Source organism: Palaemon carinicauda, chromosome 39 (genome assembly GCF_036898095.1).
Source record: "Palaemon carinicauda isolate YSFRI2023 chromosome 39, ASM3689809v2, whole genome shotgun sequence".
NCBI classification, from domain to species: Eukaryota; Metazoa; Arthropoda; class Malacostraca; order Decapoda; family Palaemonidae; genus Palaemon; species Palaemon carinicauda.
This window is the reverse complement of record NC_090763.1, coordinates 20,566,777-20,589,499: the sequence shown is the minus strand read 5'-3', so window position 1 is coordinate 20,589,499 and position 22,723 is coordinate 20,566,777. Positions and strand designations below refer to the sequence as shown.

The window sequence follows — 22,723 nt, the reverse complement described above, 5'->3', positions numbered from 1 at the left end:
CGTCTAAAAACAAAGTGGCTATTTTGGAGAACAGAGTTTTCCCACCGCCCACCAGTATCTATCGACAGCTCGTCAAAAATTTTAACAGCCGAGTTCCAGCCAAGCTGAAAACATATTCTTATTAAAGGACAAGGGTTTGTATTTGTGTATGAACAAATAATGATTTTAATTTTTTATCGTAAATGGGAAAAAGTCCTATAAAATGTCACTACTAATTAAATTTCTGCAACCTATTCAGTGTGAGCACTGTCTAACACCTTCATCAACTACTCATTCAAAGCTGCTTGAAGGCTCACTTTTTGCATTAGGATTTTTTCACATATGCTTTAGCATAATAGTTTCTATACTTATAAATTTCGAACACATTGCTTCTTGTAACGACTATCATTCATTTAATGTAGAAATTTATAAAATGATCCTATTTTACTCAATATTAGCCTTTCTATATTTACTTGTTCTACAGCAAAATCGAAAGAGACTACTACGATAGAAATATTCTTATTTCGATGTGAACATCCTTTCATTACAAAACTTAATTTTCTAATAAGTTCAGAAGCATTTCTATCAAATTCCTTTCTTGATTTCACAGTTCACCTTCAGTTTGAAACAACAAACAATAAATTTAATTACAATACAAACTACCATACTTTTCAGCATTAATTTCTTGTAGCAAATCCACACTAACTAAATCCCTCAAATCCACAACAATAAATGTCATTTAATTCTGAAACAGAGTATTTAGTGTAGAATATAACTAACACATCTATTTGATATAGCAATGGTGAATTTTTCTTCGCATTCTATATAAACGGAACTTCTGATAAGGAAGATTTTCTCCTGGATATAACTATTTACCTATTGTGCTATACTGTTACTCAAAGATTCTGAACTGAAGTTATATTCTATTTTCGTCATGAGTTATATTATATTTTCTTCATCTATTAATTATTTTGAACATTATTTTGACAAATTTAATCAACCTACAAAGTTGGAAATTATTCTGATAAATTTGATATAACTAATTAAGTTGAACATTATTTTTAAGAAATTGAAAAAAAAAATATCAAGTTAAACATTATTTTCAAAAAATTGATAAAATGTTTTATGGGTTACATTTACCAGTTTACTTGGGGCACTGACATATACTGTAGATTGCCATTACAAGTTACTGAACCTCATAAGACATAAAATGATCAAAGAACAAAACATTTTGAATACATTAAAAGAGACATTAGGGAAACATCTGGCAATACTTAACGCAGAACAATACTATCATGCAAATATCTATAAAACCTATAAAACAATTTCTATTATTTTCAAAAGCTAAGTATTTTACATTCAAATGGCTTGGACGGTGGTACACCAAAAAGAGTTTTAGTTACATATCAACAGGACTGGAACAATGTAAAGGATATATGCAACTATTCCCAAACAACCAGTTCTGTCACAGTGTAAACAAATATAAGACTATTTGGAAATTGAATGATAAAATTACAGGCAATAGTCTAACAATAATCCACACTGAAGACATACATTAAGTTTTGGTGAGCTGTAAACCAAAGCTTATTTGCCTATAAGGCACAACACTAAGGAACATTAGATATTTGCAAATAGCTGGATATACTGTGGTACAGCATATATCACAGATGAATTTGTGGGTATAGAGGCATCTACAATGTTGGGAAGGAGGGACAGTGTTGAAGTTCTGTACTCTTTAGATTGTTATGGTGTAAAGACAGGTCTTGTAACTGCCATATCAAGAGCAAAGGCTCTTTGTGAGGAAATTAAGAAATAGGGACGTAAATGAGAGATGCTGTATGTGTATCTGGTAAAATAATTTACATACAGTATATCTCCTTTATGAGCAGGTACAAAATAGTGATTGCTCAAGTCAAGTTTATGATAGCTAATCAATTTCATTCTTTAGAAACTTTTAGTATATTTCAAAGCTTCATAATTAATGATAATATTAATTCAGCATAAATTCTTATATCAATTATTTACATTTATCGACATTAATAAAAATATGTATACTTAATCTTCAACATTACTATCTACAGTACTTCAAATGCAAAAAGGAAGAAAGGCATTAAGATTGCATCATATGAAATCAATTTGCAAGTGTACCGCATGATTGACAGATAAATAGCAGTGTAGATTTTAAATATCTCCAATGTGCATACTAAAGTTCAGCTAACATAAAACGGTTTTGTACTATTTCTAGTGTCATACTAATCTATTCAACTTCTAAGCATATAAAACTACACAAGTAATGAGTAACCAATGACTCAATAAAATGCAACAAGTAAAACTATAGACTAAAAGAATATCTAGATGAAAATTACAATGAATAATATATTTCTTTTACCTTCTAAAATCAATGAGCAGATGAGTGGATTCTTTTAAAGGACATTTAATGTAAACTGGGTTTAATTTGGAATGAGCTTATGATTTAGCTTTCACAAACTTACACTGTACAAATTTGCAAATTGGAATGAAATGTAAAACTTTTTAGGAGTTAGTGAGTGCAATAAATATATATATATAGATATGTGGCTTAAGATGTAGAAAAAGATATTCTCAGAGTAGAAATCCTTTAGCAATAAAAAGGCATAAAGATCTTCTCTTTGTACTTCAAAACTAGTACCATCAAATGGCAGGAATTTAATAATGACCACTTTCTTGAACTGATACTGGAATATTTCAAGCTGACTATGGACTTTTGATGCTGAAGACTTTAGCAATGCAAGTAAATGTAAATGAATATACCATACTGGATATAACATCTACTCTACGCATTCTCTGAACACTACAACTAGAATTAACCTAAGTTACTTTAAGTTTAGTTCTAAAAGATCAAACTCAGAAAAGAATAAAGAGAAAATACTGAGGATATTGTAAATGAAAAAATATTTGCAAAAACTAATGTATGTAGAGAGTTAACACTTATAGCTTAGCTATAAATTTTATACCAGATCATTAGTTTTAAATTCAAAGTTTTATCTCATTACCACAAGAGCAAACTTGACTCTTAGTCCCACTTATCAAATAATTCAAAAAAGTGTTCTCCAACAATAACTATTATTTCAATTCAAAATCCCAGATGGCTAAACTAACTTGAAAATCTTGAACATTTCAATCTATCTACAAAAAACTAACTGGAATAACATTAAAAATAATGAAATTTGGAGAATATAATTTCTGAGTTTGATCACAAAACATAAAAGAGAGAAGAATATGATGTTCTTCATATCTTTCTAGTGCTGCTTAAAGACCAAGAATTAATAGATATCAGAGGAAAAGTCGAATCTTAGATTAAAGATAACAGTACCTCCTGTTTCAGGCTATAATGGACAATAAAATTTCCACCAGAAATGACTATTAATATCCAAAACTCATAATTTCTCAGTACCTGTACCAATGCTAACCTAAATGTCATAATATTAAAGATATATCACAAATGAAAGTATCTAAAATAACTTTTATAAGAAAATCAATTTCTTAATTAGTTTATTTTAATTTAATGAGTAGAAAGTTCTCCAATATTTAAATACTGTATAATACTTGAATGACAACTTCCAACTCATTTAAACTAACTTAAAATATTCACTTATTCATATAGGAGGCCCTCAGAATAAATTCAATCTAATAAAACTGGCAAAAAGGGAATACACGTGATTTATTATAAGAGATTTAGTATGGTGTGTTTGTGGCAGTAAAATATCATTACTGTACCTCGCATATCTCATTTTATTGAATTTTTTTATTACTAATTCTTCAAAAAGTTTCAATAAATTTTGTCTCAACTACACTTGTATTTTTTTCAAACACTTTATATATATTATTATGGTTTAAACTCAGCAATCAGTTCAAGCACAAAAACCAAAAGAAGCAATTGCAAGGGTCTTTTGAGTACTGTACACAGAAATAAGATGTATTGAGTAATCCCTAAAACAGTGTTCTGATGGTTAGGGTGCAAAATACAAAGGAATTTCTTAGTTTACATTAAAGTATTCATTAAAATACCACTTGGTAAAACAATGTTTAATAATGAAAATCTCTTGATTGAAAGAAAAAAATTCTTCAATCTAGTAAAATTTATTTTGTTTTGGGTTCGACACTCAAAAGGCTTAATGTCTTAGGTCTTGTTCATTAATCTATCAATTCCTAATAGGGATAAGAAGCTTATGATCATTAGTTGAAAATATGATAAATTGTCATAGTAAATATAATTTTGCCAGCTTAACTATTTCACAGATTTATTGCCCCAAGATCTGTTTACCTACTCTAGATTCCTCTTTTCAAATAGTTCATGGTACAGTAATAGCTTGGATCATGAGTAACTTGTAATACGTTCTTTTCGGTATGTGACTATGAAGTTTCATTTTAGTATTCGTTCATTGAATCGGTCTGAAAGCAAAATTTTTGTCTGTATTCGTGTTTTTTGTGGACAAGTACTAACTAGATTAGTATACATAATCATACACTACCAGTGCAGTGTTCACAAGCTTTTTTTTCACCATTTTGTTTTGGTATTGCAACTCCTCTTTGATTAGAACCTAACTCTTTTGGTCTCCCAACAGTATTTGTAGAACCATCGCTCACATCTTTGGAATTCTTTTTTTTGTAGTTGAGACCACATGTTTTTTGTTGAGTTGTCTTCACTATTGTTCACCATAAAGACATAATGCATTGTGCTGTGTTATAAAGTTTACAGTATCGTGACGATGGCCCCCGCATGATTAACAAAGGCAGTAGAAAGAAGTAAAAGCTATAGCCAATCTGCAGAAACTTTATATTTGTCCTGCAACATTCCCAATTGGTACAGTTACAGTTCTGAACAATAAAGGATATCGAAACATTAAAAGAACCAGAATCGATGCTGTCATTGACGGATCAACGGCAATATTGATCTTAATACTGAAAGTTATGTTTATCTGGATTGATGAACAGTTAGAAGTGGTACAGTTACCAAAACACAGTTTTTTTTGCAACAGTATTGGAGCTGAATATAGGAGAGCATCAAAAGGTTTTAGAGATGTTAACTTGCAAAATTTAATGGAAGATACGGTTTCATCAGGATAAGGACTGAATCTATCTAATACTGTAATACCAACAATACAATGTTGCACGAGTATGAAATTTTAAAGAAAAGGTTTTGGAGGTGATAATTCACTCTTCATATAACATTGCAATTCTTATAAATGAGTGTATATAGGTACTTTTATGTGTATTTATGGACGTGTCAACACATCAAGTGATTTTCCTTTATTTCTTATGGGAAAATTATTTTGATTTACGAGCTTGCTCCTGGAACAGATTATACTCGCATATCGAGGTATCACTGTACTTAAATCTAAACTATTCCTTTATAACTAAGGAAATCTCTGAATAATGAACTGCACATTAAGACAATGTCGACCAGCCTATGACAAACCTATATCATTAGCCTGTATAAAGTAGGCCTGAACCTTAGTCTAAGACTTGGAATGGTATGTAATGTCTTCTCAGCTTGACCCTTTATTATATCATCAAAATTTTTTATGGTATGTGTATCGAGTAATTCTTTCTATAATCATGGAAAAATCTGTCTAAAGGGAAAGGTCAAGACCATAAATTCATGTAACAAAAATGCTCCATAACCGTCTATATGGTGGACTACTTATGCTATCAAAGAATGTACCCTATAACAGTACAGTACAGCACTGAGAAATTTTGAGGTGTGTTAAATTTCACCATAACTTGATCAGAACTTCAATTATAATTATCACCAATTAAGATCTTAAACTAATCACCTTTAGTCTTTGGGAACGATAGTGAAGTAAATTTAACACCTAACACAGGTAGTACTGTCAGAAGATAGCAGGAGAGAGAGAAAGATCGAATACCGAGAGTGTGTTGCGAGTGGTGGTGAGGGGAAGTGTGAGGGTGAAGGAAGGTGCTAGACGCGGCTGCTGCTGCGGACGCTGAAGCTGCCGAGGGAGCCACCAACCCACCGTGGTCGATATCAGAGTGCCATGATGAAGTATGAGATGAAAGTGATGCAGGAGACTGGGTATAATATGCCAAATCATTTTTGTTGTCCATCGTATCCTCTTCAGAACTCAAGCGACGGACTCTTTTGCTGCGGGGCTCTAGGGGCGAATGTGGATCATGTGTTCGACCCATGGAAAGAGGGCCTGAAAAATTAGAAGGGCATTAACATCTTGACAGAATGCAAACTCTTAAACAATCTGTATTACTATGACTGAAATTGGTAATATATGTGGAAGTTAGTTTCCCACCCTTATACTGTAGAAAAGTAGTGTATAATGAAATTTTTTCCTACAAAGAATTGTAATTATATTACAGATATACAGTAACAATAACACTTTTAAACATTACAGGATAATTTTAGTGCCATCAATAACAAAAGGATATTATCCTCTCACTGACATTACTGACTGGTGTCACTTTTCATTTATAATTAATGGAAACTTAATTGGCTTAAAAAAACTGAGAAATATCATATAGAAAATAATGGGAATTGGCAGATATAAATAGCAAGCTTCAAAACGAACAAAACATCATACGGGATCTTGGTTTTAAGTTGATGCTACAATTGTTGATCCTAGGAATGTGCCCTTCCAATAACATCGAGGATTGATTACTTTGACTAAAGTAAAATACATATACACTGTATGCAGATGTTAAAATTATTCAAAATCATGTTCTTCCTACAGTGAATAAAGGACCTCCAAAATCTTATATGTACAGTATTAGGCATGAAATGGCTAAAATGTAATTCTTTTTTTTTATAAAAATGTGACTAACAAAAATAATCCACAAAATAAATGAAAGTAAAAGACATTAACAAGAAATATGAAAGTCCTCTTCCATAATTCCTTGATAAAAAACAAATAATGGGAAATTTATGCAAAGGGAAACCTACGAGTGGCTTTCAAGTAGATAATAATATTTAATATGCAGTCCTCATCTTTTCATTCACTTACTGAAATGAATATCATGTTGTGCAAGACAAAATATCCTTCAGATTTTTTTTTAGCTTCCAGTGCACGTTAAATCACACTTCAATATGTAACACTATAATGTGCAGTGCCTAATGTAGCACATCTATTGCTGCCATATCAGGCATCAATGGTTTTTGTTTCAGTTGCATTATTGTCTTTTGTAGAACTCGTCTCCCTTTGGGTGGCCCTCTTTGATTTGCAGTGGTCATCTATCCTTGCTTGTTACCATGTCAAGTATAGACTTTAAAGTGACAAGTCAAGTGAATGTGCATTACATTTTGGGGAAATATTCCAGTCAAGTATTAAATAAAAAAAAAAAATCTGCTTTGACAGCTTAGATTAGATGAAGTTCAAGTCCTTGGCGTGGGCCAAATAAGAAGTGGGTATTATGTAATGGCTGGCATTTGCATTGTTACTTATTGGGGTAGTATAAAATGAAGAATGTGTGTACTGCATTGTCACTGGATTTCATGTCAAACAGGTTTTACATAACTTATCTTTGCCATTTTCCTTTTTCTATGAATGTGCTAACCTTCACTAACATTGTTTTTATTTAATGCAACAGTACATCTTTCTGCATTACAACATTTTGATTTAGTTTGATAGCCTCAAGTTTTAGTCATTACAAAACCAAAATACTTTCTTGAAGGAATATACTGTATAGCTAGGAAAAAATTAGACATTCTACATGAAAAGAAAATCAAAATATGAAAAATGTCAGGTAGGCTTATAATTAGGGATTGTGGCCTTGCTAACTATAGGATTGGTTTCAACAGCCAAATCAAAATCCCACGTACATTTCCTTAAGTTTAAGGGGGCACTACCGTGAATCAGTATTTTTGTAACACATCTGTTTCAGTGTGTATGAATATAAGGACAATTAAATGAATATACTGTAACTATATCCATGAACACTGGACCTATTTCCTCAACCATATGTTATCGTTGTTTGTTTAGAATTATCTGCATCAGCCCTTTATATTAACTCATCATATGTAACAAATTGACATTTAATGAATACAATTACAGTATATGGCCATGGATAAGGATTATGTTTCCAGTGTTTGCCGAAAACTATATTTGTCCTCAAAGACTTCACAGAAGCAAGCAAACAATTTTAAAGAGCAGCACAAGGCAATGACAAAGGCAAAGAAGACATCATCAAAAGCAAAAATAGCATTTCCAAGCATAATTAAAAGATCTCTGCTAAAATAATAACAGGAAGGTTCACATCTGATACATTAAATCAAACTTAATAAAAATCAGTTCTGAATGGATCATTCTACAGACTGATATACAAAGAGTTTATGTTTAAATATATGATTCAATAAATCCACATTGCATACATACATATAATGAAGATCATGTTGAAGTGGTCACTATATGATAGCATATTTCATGAACGCATAGTAGCAATGGGAAGTGCTAAAAAGGGGACAAAATAGAATGTATGCTGTAAGCATTGTTTCTTTCATATGGTTTTCCAAAGAACATGTTCTGAGAGTTATATATTACTGCATACATTACATTACACATACACACACAGAGAGAGAGAGAGAGAGAGAGAGAGAGAGAGAGAGAGAGAGAGAGAGAGAGAGAGAGAGAGAGAGAGAGAGAGAGAGAGAGAGAGAGAGATAAAACACCTAAGAAAGGGTGTCTAATTATGATTGATGGCACCACATATCCCAGTGACAAAAGAGCTACTGATAAAGGAAGGACATTTAAATAATGAATTAAAAACAAACAGATTAAATTCTTAACTTCAAGCAGAGCACATTTTAATTTAGCATTAGGAATTGTCAGCATGACAAATAAAAACCAGAACAGATCTTTCTTGCTTACATTCTAAATAAAAACTTCAATTGATTCCACTTACTATCTGCACGCTCCATATACGTGCTGTAAGCGCCAGCCATGAGTGTATGGTCAGGTACCGGGGATGTATAAGTTGTGTAGTAAGGGGGATTCTCCATTTTGATAGTACTCACTCCTGTTCCACTGCTACTCATAGCCATGATGGAGGCTGAATAAAAGCAATACACACTTTTTGTAGTTGCTTTAGAGACTCGTCAATACTCTTAACAATCTAAAACTACTTTAGGTATTATGATACAAATTAAGAAGAAGAAATTTAAAGGCTCCCTACGTCATTCAGTTTTAAAATGGTTTTGAATTATAATAATTTACTTAATAAAATCAAGCTATAAAAAAGTCTTATTCCTAAAATGTAAATTTTTTGTGCAGGGTTTTTGATGACTTTAAAACTAAGACCAGATTTGATATCTGAAGCACGAGTGTCTTTTGGCACACAGACGTCACCCTCGAACTTCTCTTCCAGCAGCACCTTAGAGACACTTTTACTCGACTGCCACTCACTTTCAACTGTCTATAACAGACTGCGCTTTAAACATCACACTTTGAACGTCTGCGTCAGGAGCAAAGTTTTACAATCCATCCCCCTACCTGACCAAAACACGGCCACGAAGGTCATGTCATTCAGCTTCAAAAGACAAACGGTAAAATCATCTGAGACAAGCATGCAGCCCAATTCATTGTCTCCATTCAAGCCATCCTAAGCTTTCCAAATATCTACCATATGAAGGTAATTTACTTTTAAATATATTGAATATATATTTACTATTCATGTTATACACTAATGTAGAAAAATACAATGAAGATAAACAATATAATTTTAGATAAATCTTATAGGGTAACTTGCTTAAAAAATATGTCAATTTTACATATTAAATGATCAGTTATTACCGTACTGAGAAATAGTATTTGCGCATCTTGGGGTCTTTGAATATAAGGATAAGCTAAAGGGAAAATAATATGGAGATATTTGAGACTTTACCAAAATACATAATAGGGAATATTACAAAGACAAATCAGAAAGTATTTTTATCGTTAAAAATTTCAAGGGACTTAAGATATCCAAAAATGGTGCACCCTTAGTATAAAATTTATTCATGGCTATATTCAATTAGTGCACATAGTATAAACTAATATAAACTATAAAATAATGGATCAAATACTATGAAAAACAACTATTGGATTACTGCAAAGATAAGCAAAAGCATTATATTCTTCAAGCACTAAGGGTTGATTCACACTCTCGCTCCGACCAGTGTCTTGGCAAAATTATAAATATAAGGAAAAAGCATAATTGAACATTAGTCTGTTATTGTACATAATGATTTTTTTTTATCTTGACCGGAGCGAGACTGGAACGAGACCGGACCGGAGCGCCAGTGTGAATGCTTCCATTTAAAATCACGTAACAGTATTTGACCGGACCGTGACTAGAGCGAGAGCGGAGCGTGACCGGACCGATAGTGTGAATCAACCCTTAATATACCAAGATAGATGCTTCCTATTGGCTGAAATGGGAAATTCTACATAACACAAATGATGATATACATTTAAGATAAAAAAGAATGTAGAAATGTTAAGTTGAAAAACTTACGTGCAGTAATTACTGTACATACAGTACATCAAAATATTACGCAAAATTTTCTACATATACAGTAAAATCGGGCACTTTTAGATGTGTGAACATTAACAAAAACAAGAAGAAAAGTTTATGGTAATTCTGTTTCATAAACTATTTGCAAATAGAGTCAGTTAAACCTTGTTGGTTTGGAAGATTTTTAACCGAGTTAATGACTATGCAACCTGGAAAGAGCGAGTAAGCCTACTGGCTGAAACTCTACTTTGGTAATCAAAAATTTCACAAACGAAAATGAACGACAAAGAGGAAGAAATGGGGATTCATTTAAAAAGAATCAAAAGGGCTGGTTCTTAGATAAAAATATACTATTTAGGATTAGCTAACAACGGAGCTTAGATAATTATCAAACAAGTCGAAATAATCTTAATCACTCATGAATTCTCCGAGTATCTACTAATCAACCTATTCCTTCAAGTTGCAAAATCAAGACTTTATAGTTAATGTATTATTGCCGCAAACGTTCCTCACCTTCTAACATCTCTCGTAATTATGAATGCATTGGTAAAAACTCGCATGTACAGCTGAGCTCAAAAGTGCAGTAGCATCCTTTGAAAATGCAATCTACATAGCAATGCAGTTCTACTTTCATTCTATCACAGGCTAATGAACAAGTTGAGGCCGCTGGCCATGCACCAAGATCGTATAAAGCATTAAAAAAGCGCACATAATTGATAATAAAAAAGTTATCTAATTAAGCAATCTCGCATCTAAAGTGCAATGGAAACGACAAGTAAGTAAATTCGAAAGCAAATCTATAACAAATTAAAGCAATGGAAAAAAGTTAACTGTAATCCTGTTAGCACATCTGCTCGACTACTAATGATGAACATATTTCATCTCTAAACGTGTAACGAAACAATAATGATGATGTGGCATTATTTATCATATGGCAGACCACGATCGTCAAGGAACGATGTAATAAACCACATGAACAACAACAACAACAACAACAACAATAATAGTAATAATAATAATAATAATAACCTACTCTGAGACCTGTGCATTAGCATAACAGTACTCACCCTAATTCTTTCAAGAGCACACTTTCACATCCACCAAAGCATTCTTGAGCAACTTTCACACGTTTACATGAAGCAGTACATTCTCGATATATCACCCACAGAGACATTCAGAGCCTTGGATGTGTCAAAAGGATATTAGATTACGAGATACCAATTCTTTCGAAATCCCCCATTTTAGCAAAAACAATCCTTATCAGAAAAAAACAACGAGACCATAGGTAAATAAGTATACTGTTTGGGGGCTTAATAAATGCAACTCAGTTGTATGGTAATTTCGATACATTAAGAAGACAATGAAGCTGTATTATACAAGAACTTATTTTTTGACGAAAATGCTATGATTCGTTTCTAATTTCCATTAGTTTTGGACCATATGATACAATTCATAGCTCATGAATCAGTTTTAACGCCAATTCTAATTTGATATATTGAATACAATGGAGTTTAAAGAAATGATTTACAAACTACAGTAGAATCAAAAGACACCTGTAAAAATGTATTTCAAAATCATGTGTAGATTCTTATCAAATTTCATCCCTCCAGATATACAACAGTTTTACGACATAACGAACTATTTCGTAATAGATATGATTAGATTTGAACACGTACTCGAAAAAAGTACTCTATTGTCCAACAGCTTTATACCAGGACCCACAGCAGGCAACATAAAATAAGGATCCACAAGAATGGATTTAATTGCAATGTTTTCTAAGAAAGATGGGAATAAGTGAACACCATTTACAGTGAAAATCAACTGGAATAATGAAACATAACGAGAAGATTGATAATATATGAGGCAGCAAGCATAAATCTTAATTCGAGGGTACAACACTCGGGCATACTATACTATTCTATCTTATTTCACTTCCTCTTGTTTTGTTAAAGTTTTTATAGTTTATATAAGAGATATTTATTTTAATCATGTTGCTCTTCTTAAAATATTTTATTTTTCTTTGTTTCCTTTCCTCACTGAGCTATTTTCCCTGTTGGAGCCCCTGGGCTTATATCATCCTGGTTTTCTAATTAGGGTTGTAGCTTAGCAAGTAATAATAATAATAATAATAATAATAACTAAGCATCAGGCAGTAGGCCTACTGTATGTATTTGTCCACTGAGGTAGAATATTTCCCTAAGGGAGTCTATAGCGAGCCCACGATTCATAAATTATTATTGTACTAGAAAATTTCATTTTAGAGAAAATAGGATATCGGTAAATTATTCATTGTTGGAGTTATTTACTATACAAACGAATAAATTTAGGGTCCCAGGAACATAATTCACCGATAAATTTAGGCCCATGAACATAATTTATTTCCCACGAAACATTACAATTTGACTTTCTATGAAGCAAAGGAAAACATGGGTGGGAAAGGTAAATAAGACAATCTTTAGGTCCTTATATGATGTAGACGCCCTCTTTAAACAACACGGTCACCGATTAAAACTAGATACACCCTCCTAAATAACAACTGCATGATGACCCCACCCAAGGCTCTGTGTCTATCTTTCTCCACACCCACCCCCTCTCTCTCTCTCTCACCTCTCTTTTCCTCCATCCACTTATCTTTTCCTCCATTACGCTCTCTCTCTTCCATCCTCGCGATAGACGCTAGTAGGTTGGACTCACTTTTAGAGAGTCTCCACAGTTCGCGGGCAGAGAAGCAGCCTGTAGCCAGGATGGTGCTGTTGTAGATAATGCCGTTAATGCCATTGTAAGCCACGCTGTGCACCGGGTGACCTGCAACGAGGACGCAAGAATGGAAAAAAAAATAATAATGAAACATGAGAGGGGAAAAGAATAAACCATGTGTGTGGGGGGATAAAAGTTTAAAATAATACTCATTATATTATCAACTGATCTTCCCGTCTTCTGGAATGACAAGAAAAAATACAAAAATTCTACCGTATTTTTAAGTCGGAGAATTCACATATTTTAGTCTGTGAAGTATGCAAGATTTTGAAAATTGAATTGTATTTAATGTGCAAATAAATTATCGCTTTCCCGTTCTAAGAATAAGATACAAATACAAGATACAGCAAAGTTCTTCTCTTAGTACAAAGAAGAAAAAGAAGAGCAATTTGAAAACTGAATTATGTTCACCGTATAACTAATTTATCTTTCAGTATAACAAGATATATACACAATATACTGTAATAAAAATTACACTGTTTTAGTAATGTATGTAGCTTAGATTTCAGTAAAAACATAAAAAATAAAGAGCTGAATCTAGTTTATTTTATGACCACATCAATCAGTCAAACAAATTTACTAGATAAAATTACACGAATTATGTAAAGGGAACTCTTCTTTTCTTGACTTAACACACGTTTCAGTCAAATATAATAAACGAAACAGAAAACAAAAATAACCTGCAATAAGAAAAATATATAAGAAATCATGAACAGAATATTATTTATTAGTTATTGTAGTATAAACCTCTCCCATGAATCTCCAATTCACTCCAAGCAACTACCGATAGAATACTTCAACAAGAGAAAATCATATTGAACAAAATTGTTTGTTTGTCTTTGTTTTTAACTAGATTTGGGTTTCCGAATTTAGGTCAGATGGACCTTCACAGGGGCCTGGGAGGCTAATCAGCACCCATGAGCACTAAGGGAACAATCCTACAGTTGCAGTAAGAAGGCAAATTCAAGAGATTGGACAATAAGGTGAAAGTCAAGAAGTGGGCTCGGCGGTATTTAGAAGGCTAAAAAAGTGAGTGCATAGAAGGCTGCACAGACTTTTTAATAATGCTTACAGTGCACCTCTGGTGGTGCACTTCACTGAAAAAAATGACTGAAAAATACATCGTTTGGAGATATAAATTCCATAACGGAACACTGTTGAATAACTTGAGGCTCTCAATTATCAGAAACAAATACCGGATATAAAAAAATAATTAAATAATGATAAATGTAAGTCTGGCTAATCCCGAACAGCCCCATAAACTCAAAACTTCATCAAGGCATTCCACGGTTCGACTCTCCCATAGAAGAACATCCTCAGACGCCAATTCCCCACTTGAACACACCCACGGTTCGAAGCGCCAAGCGTCGCTGGAAGTCGAAATTTCATCTTTCATGCATAAAGAGCTCATCCGTTGGCGGGACATACAGAGTAATATAAGAAAAGCAGTGTGGTAATGATATCATGCATCCCAAACTCTTAGCTTTCTCCTGAGAGAGAGAGAGAGAGAGAGAGAGAGAGAGAGAGAGAGAGAGAGAGAGAGAGAGAGAGAGAGAGAGAGAGAGAGAAGAGCTTTATCTACGAGATGCTACTACTCGGCCTACCCATCACCACCAGCCTTGTATCCCTCCTTTACGGGACCCCTTTTCCTAGCTGTTTCCTTCCCTCTCTCTCTCCCCAAAGTCCTACCTTCCCTCTTTCTCCCCTTCCCCTCAACTCCCCCCTTTTCATTTCCTATTACTTCCACTCCAAGGCGCAAGAAAGACTTAATATATTCGTATTCCCCTCATTCCTCTTCAACACCTCCTTCTCTTCGCCTCTTAAGGTTTATTCCTCTTCTCATGGACTTCTTACTTCTCATTTCCCTCCCTCGATTACTCACTTGTCTAAGCATTCGTTTGCCTTTTCCACTTCTCTCGAGAGGAAAGATTTATAGTGAAAATAATGCAAGAAAAAAAAATTATATTCATCATAAAAAGGATGGCAAGACTACATCAGTTGATGAACTTCAAATGGGTTTCCTTGAAATTAATTTTAAATAAGGTATTATCAAATTACAGGATTAAATCAATCCTTTGCCGTGAATACTCACAAGTTTAATTTTAGCCATAAGATAATGAATGTCCTTCATAAGGACAAGAATATGAAGACATAATTAGGAAATTCTTAGGGGTTATAAATAGGATAGAAGCTCTAAAATAAACAAAAAATATAATAATTACCGGAAATTGTAGAACGTACCGAACAGGCGTCGAAAAAATGTGAAAATCTTATCTCGATGGAAATAAAAAAAAAAAAAAAATCTTGTGGGTTTAGGGCTCCATCAAATTTATGAATTTAGGACATATGACTCTGTGCTGGGGCCGGGAAGGCCGTTGAGTACCTAGCTGCAACAGGGGGAACGGTTCACCGTAGGTGCACCAATAATACAAACAGGTTTTAGTGTCTTCTTCTTCTTCTTTGTCTACTTATAAATTATACCACTGTAGGTATCATTTATAAGTATCTCTTTTGCCCCGAACGGACCCCCCCCCCCCCCCGATTTTTGTCTACTACTTTGCATCCATTCCCATTTTCTTTTTTCCACTTTACTCTTCAACTGATTATACTTACTGACCATAGTTGTTTTGGCTAATCATAGAATTAGCCAAAACAACTATGGTCAGTATCCTGCTTTTCACACTAGGGTTATACCTTAGTATAATAATAATAATAATAATAATAATAATAATAATAATAATGTGAGGTGCACAAATGGCATTACCTTCCTTCTGGGCATAACACTTAGAATAATCTCAATGTAAAGTGCGATAACTTTTTCATTAGTCTAAGAAATGGCGAATAAATAATTTGTGACTTCTATAATATAACAGAACATTTACCATCTTGAGAAACCTAAACGGCTGGGCACAAGACTGATAAAACTCAGTAAAGTTAGACCCTACTAGTGTCAATGAGGTTGGGGAAGAGGATAGGCCCCACAATATGCCTTGCTTGAAGTAAAGTAGGTAGTGCAGTACAGTACTTAAGCCCACATTCATTATTTTACTTGTCATCCTCCTACTAGCTGTTCAGATCCTTGAATTGCCTTCCATTTATCTTTTTTAAAAGGTTGCTCATGAATGGCAGACATAATGGACAGTGACAATGGCCTAGTAGGACAATGCCCCAGATACTAACTACATATACAGTACATGATCAGCGATCAAGCTGCCTCTCCCTCCAAGCTAGGACCAGGGAGGGCCAGGGAATGACTGCCGATGACTTGGGAGGTAGACCTACAGTCCCCCCCCCCCCAAGCCCCAGTCCATCCTTAGCTCACAAGGATGGTGAGGGGGCAGACACTACAAGAAACTACCGAGTTTGAGCGGGACTCGATCTCCGTCCATCAGGACGTCAGTCAAGGACGTTTCCAATAAGCCCTAACAACCCTGAAGCAAAGAAAGCATTACTTCAGTCCCACATTCATTATATTACTCGTCATCCATATCTTAAAAGACGTCTTCCTACTAGCTGTTCAGCTCCTTGAACTGTCTTCCCCTTACCACTTTCTTTCCAATTCCAGACTGGCTATGGGAGGTATACATGGCAACAGATTCAAGATCATCTTTAGCTCCGAGTCTCTCCACAGCAATGTCACAAAGCAGAAGAGACTTCCCTTTAGAACCAGTTTCAAAGTTTAAAGGCCACTCATAAATGGCAGAGGCAAGGGACAGTCACATTGCCCTATCAAGCAGCACAATGCTCTAGAGACTGACCATACAGAGACATGATCAGCGCCCAAGCCCCCTCTCCATACAAGCTAGGAAGAGGGAGGGCCAGACAATGGCTGCTGATGACTCACCAGGTAGACCTACAGGCTTCCCCAAAACCCTCATCCTTAGCTCACAAGGAAGGTGAGGTTCCAGCCCATTTGGCTCATCCTTAAAATTCGATGTCTATTTAACATTAACACCTTATTAACATACCGTTTATGCTTATTTTCAACTGGTATTATCAAGTGATTTTACCCCATGAAGCTTTTTCTTCTCGTTTCATAAATCGGTGCTCTGTTGAGAGAGATCAGTTTTAAAAGTTATCAAACTTATTATTATTATTATTATTATTATTATTATTATTATTATTATTATTATTATTATTATTATTAATATTATATATATTATTATAATAATTTATATATATCTTTTATTATATATATATATGTTATATTATATATAATAAAATAAATAATATATATAATATATATATATATATATATATATATATATATATATATATATATATATATATATATATATATATATATATATATATATAATGATCACCCAGGATAAAGACATTACTAGACCCAAACGACTCCCCTTTTAAACCCAAGTACAAGGACAAATTACTTCTGGGGGAGGGGAGAAGGGAGGGGGGGAGGGGGTTGAGTCCATGGGCAACCCAGCGAAAGGCTAGACACCGATATGTTCTCTCTCTCTCTCTCTCTCTCTCTCTCTCTCTCTCTCTCTCTCTCTCTCTCTCTCTCTCTCTCTCTCTCTCGGCGGTATCTATCTCGAGGAAACTGACCAACATGGGATCTTTTCCCGGCGATAGATAGCTGGTTGAAAGGGACGAAGAAGCGGGTCTTTTACCTCCATTTCCTTTTTATTTGTATCTGTCCGACGTGACAAACACCGTCGGGAAAGGGTCAACGGAGATAGAAATGAGTGCGATGAAGCCGAGGTAAAAGGCACAGATAAAAGTAATGGACAGTAATTGGGACTTGGAAGGGTGGAGCGGAGAGAAAGAGGGAGAGAGAAGGAAAAACTGTTGTCTTTAAGAATACTACCTTATATGTGAACCAATAAGTTAACACAATAACATTTGTTGTGTGAGAAAAAACTAATATAATCCAATAACTTCTTTGAAATATATATGTTTAAACATTACTAGTGTAAATTTTCCAATCCATATGTGTAAACATGCACTTTGTTGCGGTGTATCATAGAAAGGTGTTGAATTACCTTATCTAGAACTGGATTATTTTAGAAATATAAAAAGCAAAGCCAATTCAGCTTTTGCCCTACAGTATTTGAAAAAAATAAAAACCTTTTCAAAGCACAAAGGTAGGAACAGAGGCCTCATGTAAACCAATGGAGGCAGAAGACGAACTGAACTGCAGATGAAGTTAAACAAATCCAAAGGCTGTAATGAATAACAAGCTGGATGATATAGTCAAGGAAAAAATAAAAAATTCTTTACAAGTGAATAAATGCAGAATTGGTTGTCATCCTAAATTTTCTTACGGCTAACCAGGAGAAATCACAAACTTGTCTTTTCTACCTAAAGAAATGGGCAGAAGAACCATAAATCAAAATACTTAACACGTGCTCATAAATAAATGTTCGTCGGCATGAATCAACAAATTGACAGGTTGAATTCACTCACGCCAGTAGGTGGAAGATTCCTGGTTTTCCAAAACTATCTCACGAAAACTGCAATACATCTTTAGTCATGACGCTCTCTCCACCACACAGTAGAGGGATAAGTGTCATCAGTGAATCATCAGATAAACAAAATTATACTATATACACCTCTAATAACTGCGTCATCATGTGCCTTTTGATGCATTCCCAATCAGGCACTCCCTTTGAGAAATTATAAACGTCCGGGTAAAACAATTACCGATTATAAGCCAACCAAGAATGAGATGGTATGGATATGTAGTAAGGATTGGGGGGAAGGAGCGAAGAGGGCTTGGGTGGAACCTGTTTGGATTGAACGCTCAAGAAGGAGACAACAATTTCGATGGCGATATAAAGTAAGGGAGAAAAATAGAGAAAAGGCGGTTGGTGGAGGAAAATACTTTCGACAGAAAAAGTTTAAAAGTATGTATTAAGGCAACCGACCTCTCAATTTAAGGACACCAGTGGAGGTGAGATGGATGTGTAAATTTTTACTTCTACATCATCTAAAATGCTGCCTAACTATTCCCTCGACACCTCTATAATTATATTATGGTGGTGGCGAATGAAGTTAGGCTGAGCTTGCAAAAAAATACATTAGCATAACTGGCTGTATACTAAATTCACCTTCCATTTCCAATATAATAATACAAAAATAAGGATTGAAAGATGAATAGAAGGACAAAGAGTATAAATTTCAAGTATACTGTACATAATTATGTATGGCAGTAAATATAAATTTGATCTCCAGTGAACCAAGCCCTTATTTATATGGGGATGATTCTACTCTTCAAAATCTTGATTAAAAAGCTAATGGACTACAATTTTTCCATACGAATAAGTACTATCTAATAATAATAATAATAATAATAATAATAATAATAATAATAATAATAATCTCCAGCTTTATGCAATTTATAGCTTTCAAAAATTATTTTTGCTAAATTCGGATCACCCTTTTCCTCCCTTACAACAAAAGTAATCAATGTTTAATTCTTCTCCCAGTTCGAGATCAATCACTGCGCACTTCTTCAAAGTAATTAGAAAGCACAGCTGACGCAATTAGCCCGGCTATTTTAGACCTACAGTAAATCCTCAAAGTTCCCTTTAATTAATTTTTGTTCTTATCAATTTCCTTAAAATAAGAATAATCACTAGCTAAAAATTAACGAATATTTGTAGTTTTTATCTGTATTTTTCACCAACAACATTTGGGGAAAATAAGTTCAACTTAACGTTAAACAGTATATAAAAAAACAATTGCATTGATTCATATGGTTTGGCGTTGGGGCCAGGGAGGACATTAGGCGTCTAAGGGCTAACTTAGGTTACTGTACTTAGGAAATATGGGTCATAAGGCCTGGCATTGGTGTCAGAGATTCAATGCCTAAGGGCCAACTTGGGCTTATAGCATCCTGCTTTTCCAACTAGGGTTGTAGCTTAGCATTTAATAATCAAAATAATAATAATAATAATGATGATAATAACGGTTATATACCATTCAATAAACCTTGAGTCATGATTGCTTACATCTTTTCCCCTTTATAAATCAGTCTAGTTTTATGTATCCCCATTCTCACAGAATCCATTTGACTTACTGAATAGTAAAAAGAAAAAAAAATACATTTTAGAACAAAGGTATCGATATAGATAGTCTCGTCCATGAGATGTCTTTACCTTAGTGAAGATAACATTCTACCTACATGAATAAGAGACCAACACACAAATATATATATGCATATACATATATGTATATAATATCATCCTCATCATCAGCTGTTACTAGTCCACTGTAGAAAAAGGTCTCAGACATGTCCTTCCACTTGCGTCTGTTTATGGTCTTTCTATGTCAGTCCATACCCGTAAACTTTCTTAGTTCGTCAATCCATCATCTTTTCTTCCTTCCCCTGCTTCTTTTGTAATCGATAGGGACCCATTCTGTTATTCTTAAAATCCATCTATTGTCTGTCATTTTCATTATATGTCCCGCCCATGTTCATTTCTTTTTCTTACATGTTGTTACAATATCCTCTATTACAGCTTACTCCCATATTCCTGTTGCTATTTTTCTGTCTCATAGTGGTATTCTCATAATTATTCTTTCCATAACTCTTTTGAGTTGTAACTAGCTTATTTTCTAAATGCTTTAGTAAGGCTCCAATTTTTCGATGCATAAGTTAATAGTGGTGGAACCATCTGATTAAATATTTGTCTTTTTACTGAAAATGGCATTAATATTACTTTTCATAATATCATTTTGTTTACCATAAACTCTCCATCCGATGCTTAAACTTCTTTTAATTTCGGTCTCATGTCCTGGGGAAACACTAACTGTATGCCCAAGGTACGTATAACCAATAACAATCTCTAAGGGTTCGTCTATAACCCTTGTTTGTTGTCTCTTTACATTTTCATTGAACATCAACTTAGTTTAATCATATTGATTTTCAGTTCTATATTTCTGCTTTCTCTATTCAAATTTTACATCATCTTTTGCAATTCCTCACATGATTCACTTAACACAACTACACTATCAGTAAATCTTAAGTTGAAAAATTCCCCATTAAAGGTAATTCCTACATTTTAACAATATAAATTCTTAATAAACTTCTATGCACGATGTGGATATTTTAAGAGATGGGGCATCCCTGTCTAACTCTTTTTCTCAATCGAAATTTTCTCACTATATGTAGTTTTAGAATTTTTGTACTTCCTGTATAAATATCTTCAAGTAGGATTCTAACAGAAGATTCATATTTTGAAGTGCTTTCATTACTGCTGAGGTTTTGACAGAATCAAAAGCTTTCTCATAGTGTATAAATGCCACATATAGCGGTTTTCCATAACCAGTTGATATTTCTATTAGCGGGTTAATTCTATGGACATGGTCAGTTGTTGAATACTCACTTCTAAAGACTCCCTGAGCTCTTGGTTGATTAAAGTTTAGCGGTCTCTCTATTCGGCCTAATACGATCTTTGTAAATATTTCATATATTACCGAGAATAAACTTATTGGGCAGTAATTCTTCAGGTATTGTCTCCCTTTTTGTGAATTAGTATGATAATAAAGTATTTCCAAGCTGTCAGTATAGAGCAATCTTGCAGACTTTTGTGTAAAGTTCAACTAGTTTCATTACTATGAAATCTCCATCTATTATCAAATGAAATGTTAGGCCATCTTTTCCAGCTGCTTTGCCTCTTTTCATGCCTTTTAATGTTTTCTTTACTTCTACAGTTAAGTTTGGTACCAGCACAGGCGTTTCATTATTTCTATTGGCAAAGTTGTTTCTAATATCACTATTGTATAGCATTGTACAGAAATCCTCTGCAATTCTCTCCATCTCTCTTGATAATATTCTCTTTTTTATTTTTTAAAGCGAATCTCTGCTAGCCCCCTGTTCCGAGTCTTCTTTTCAATAACCTGATGCTTCTTTTCTTGTGATGTGATTGTGTTTACGAAATGTCTTGGGTTGTTTGTTTGTTGTTTTGGATAGTTGTGCTAATTATATTTCATATATTGTCTTTCATTTTACCCTCATTTCCAATCTTTTCGTCATCAGACTTTTTTGTTTTCAGATAGTTTCCCTTGACTTAGTTTAGGAACTTTTCCACCTATCTCTTGAGCTGATTCTAATACAAATTTCCTTATATTAGTTAATTTCTTCTTCACTTGCTTCCATCTCATCATGTAGAGGAAGAGCCTATTTTGTATTGCTAAATTAAACTCGTCAGATTTTTCTCATATTACAGTTTTTATTTTCTTTCTTAAAATGAGTTTTTGTCTTTCTTTTCTTAGATTTGTGTATATGTGTATATTATATATATATAAATAAATAAATATATATATATATATATATATACATATATATATATATATGTGTGTGTGTGTGTATATATATCATACATATATATATTTGTATATATATATATATATACATATATACATATATATATACACACACACACATATATGTATATATATATATATATATATATATATATATATATATATATATATATATATAGTAGGCAAAATTATATGT

General features: G+C 33.6%; 1 protein-coding gene across 1 annotated transcript in view; it reads right to left on the bottom strand.

The window, feature by feature from the left end:
• LOC137631270 (mucin-6-like) overlaps window positions 1-22,723 on the bottom strand; it is a 111,040-nt gene that overhangs the window by 75,320 nt on the left and 12,997 nt on the right. Inside the window, exons 3-5 of the mRNA XM_068363051.1 lie at window positions 13,084-13,281; window positions 8,887-9,033; window positions 5,889-6,179 (exon numbers count right to left, since the gene is read on the bottom strand). Coding sequence (XP_068219152.1) covers window positions 5,889-6,179; window positions 8,887-9,033; window positions 13,084-13,281 — 636 coding nt within the window. The remainder of the gene's footprint in view (window positions 1-5,888; window positions 6,180-8,886; window positions 9,034-13,083; window positions 13,282-22,723) is intronic.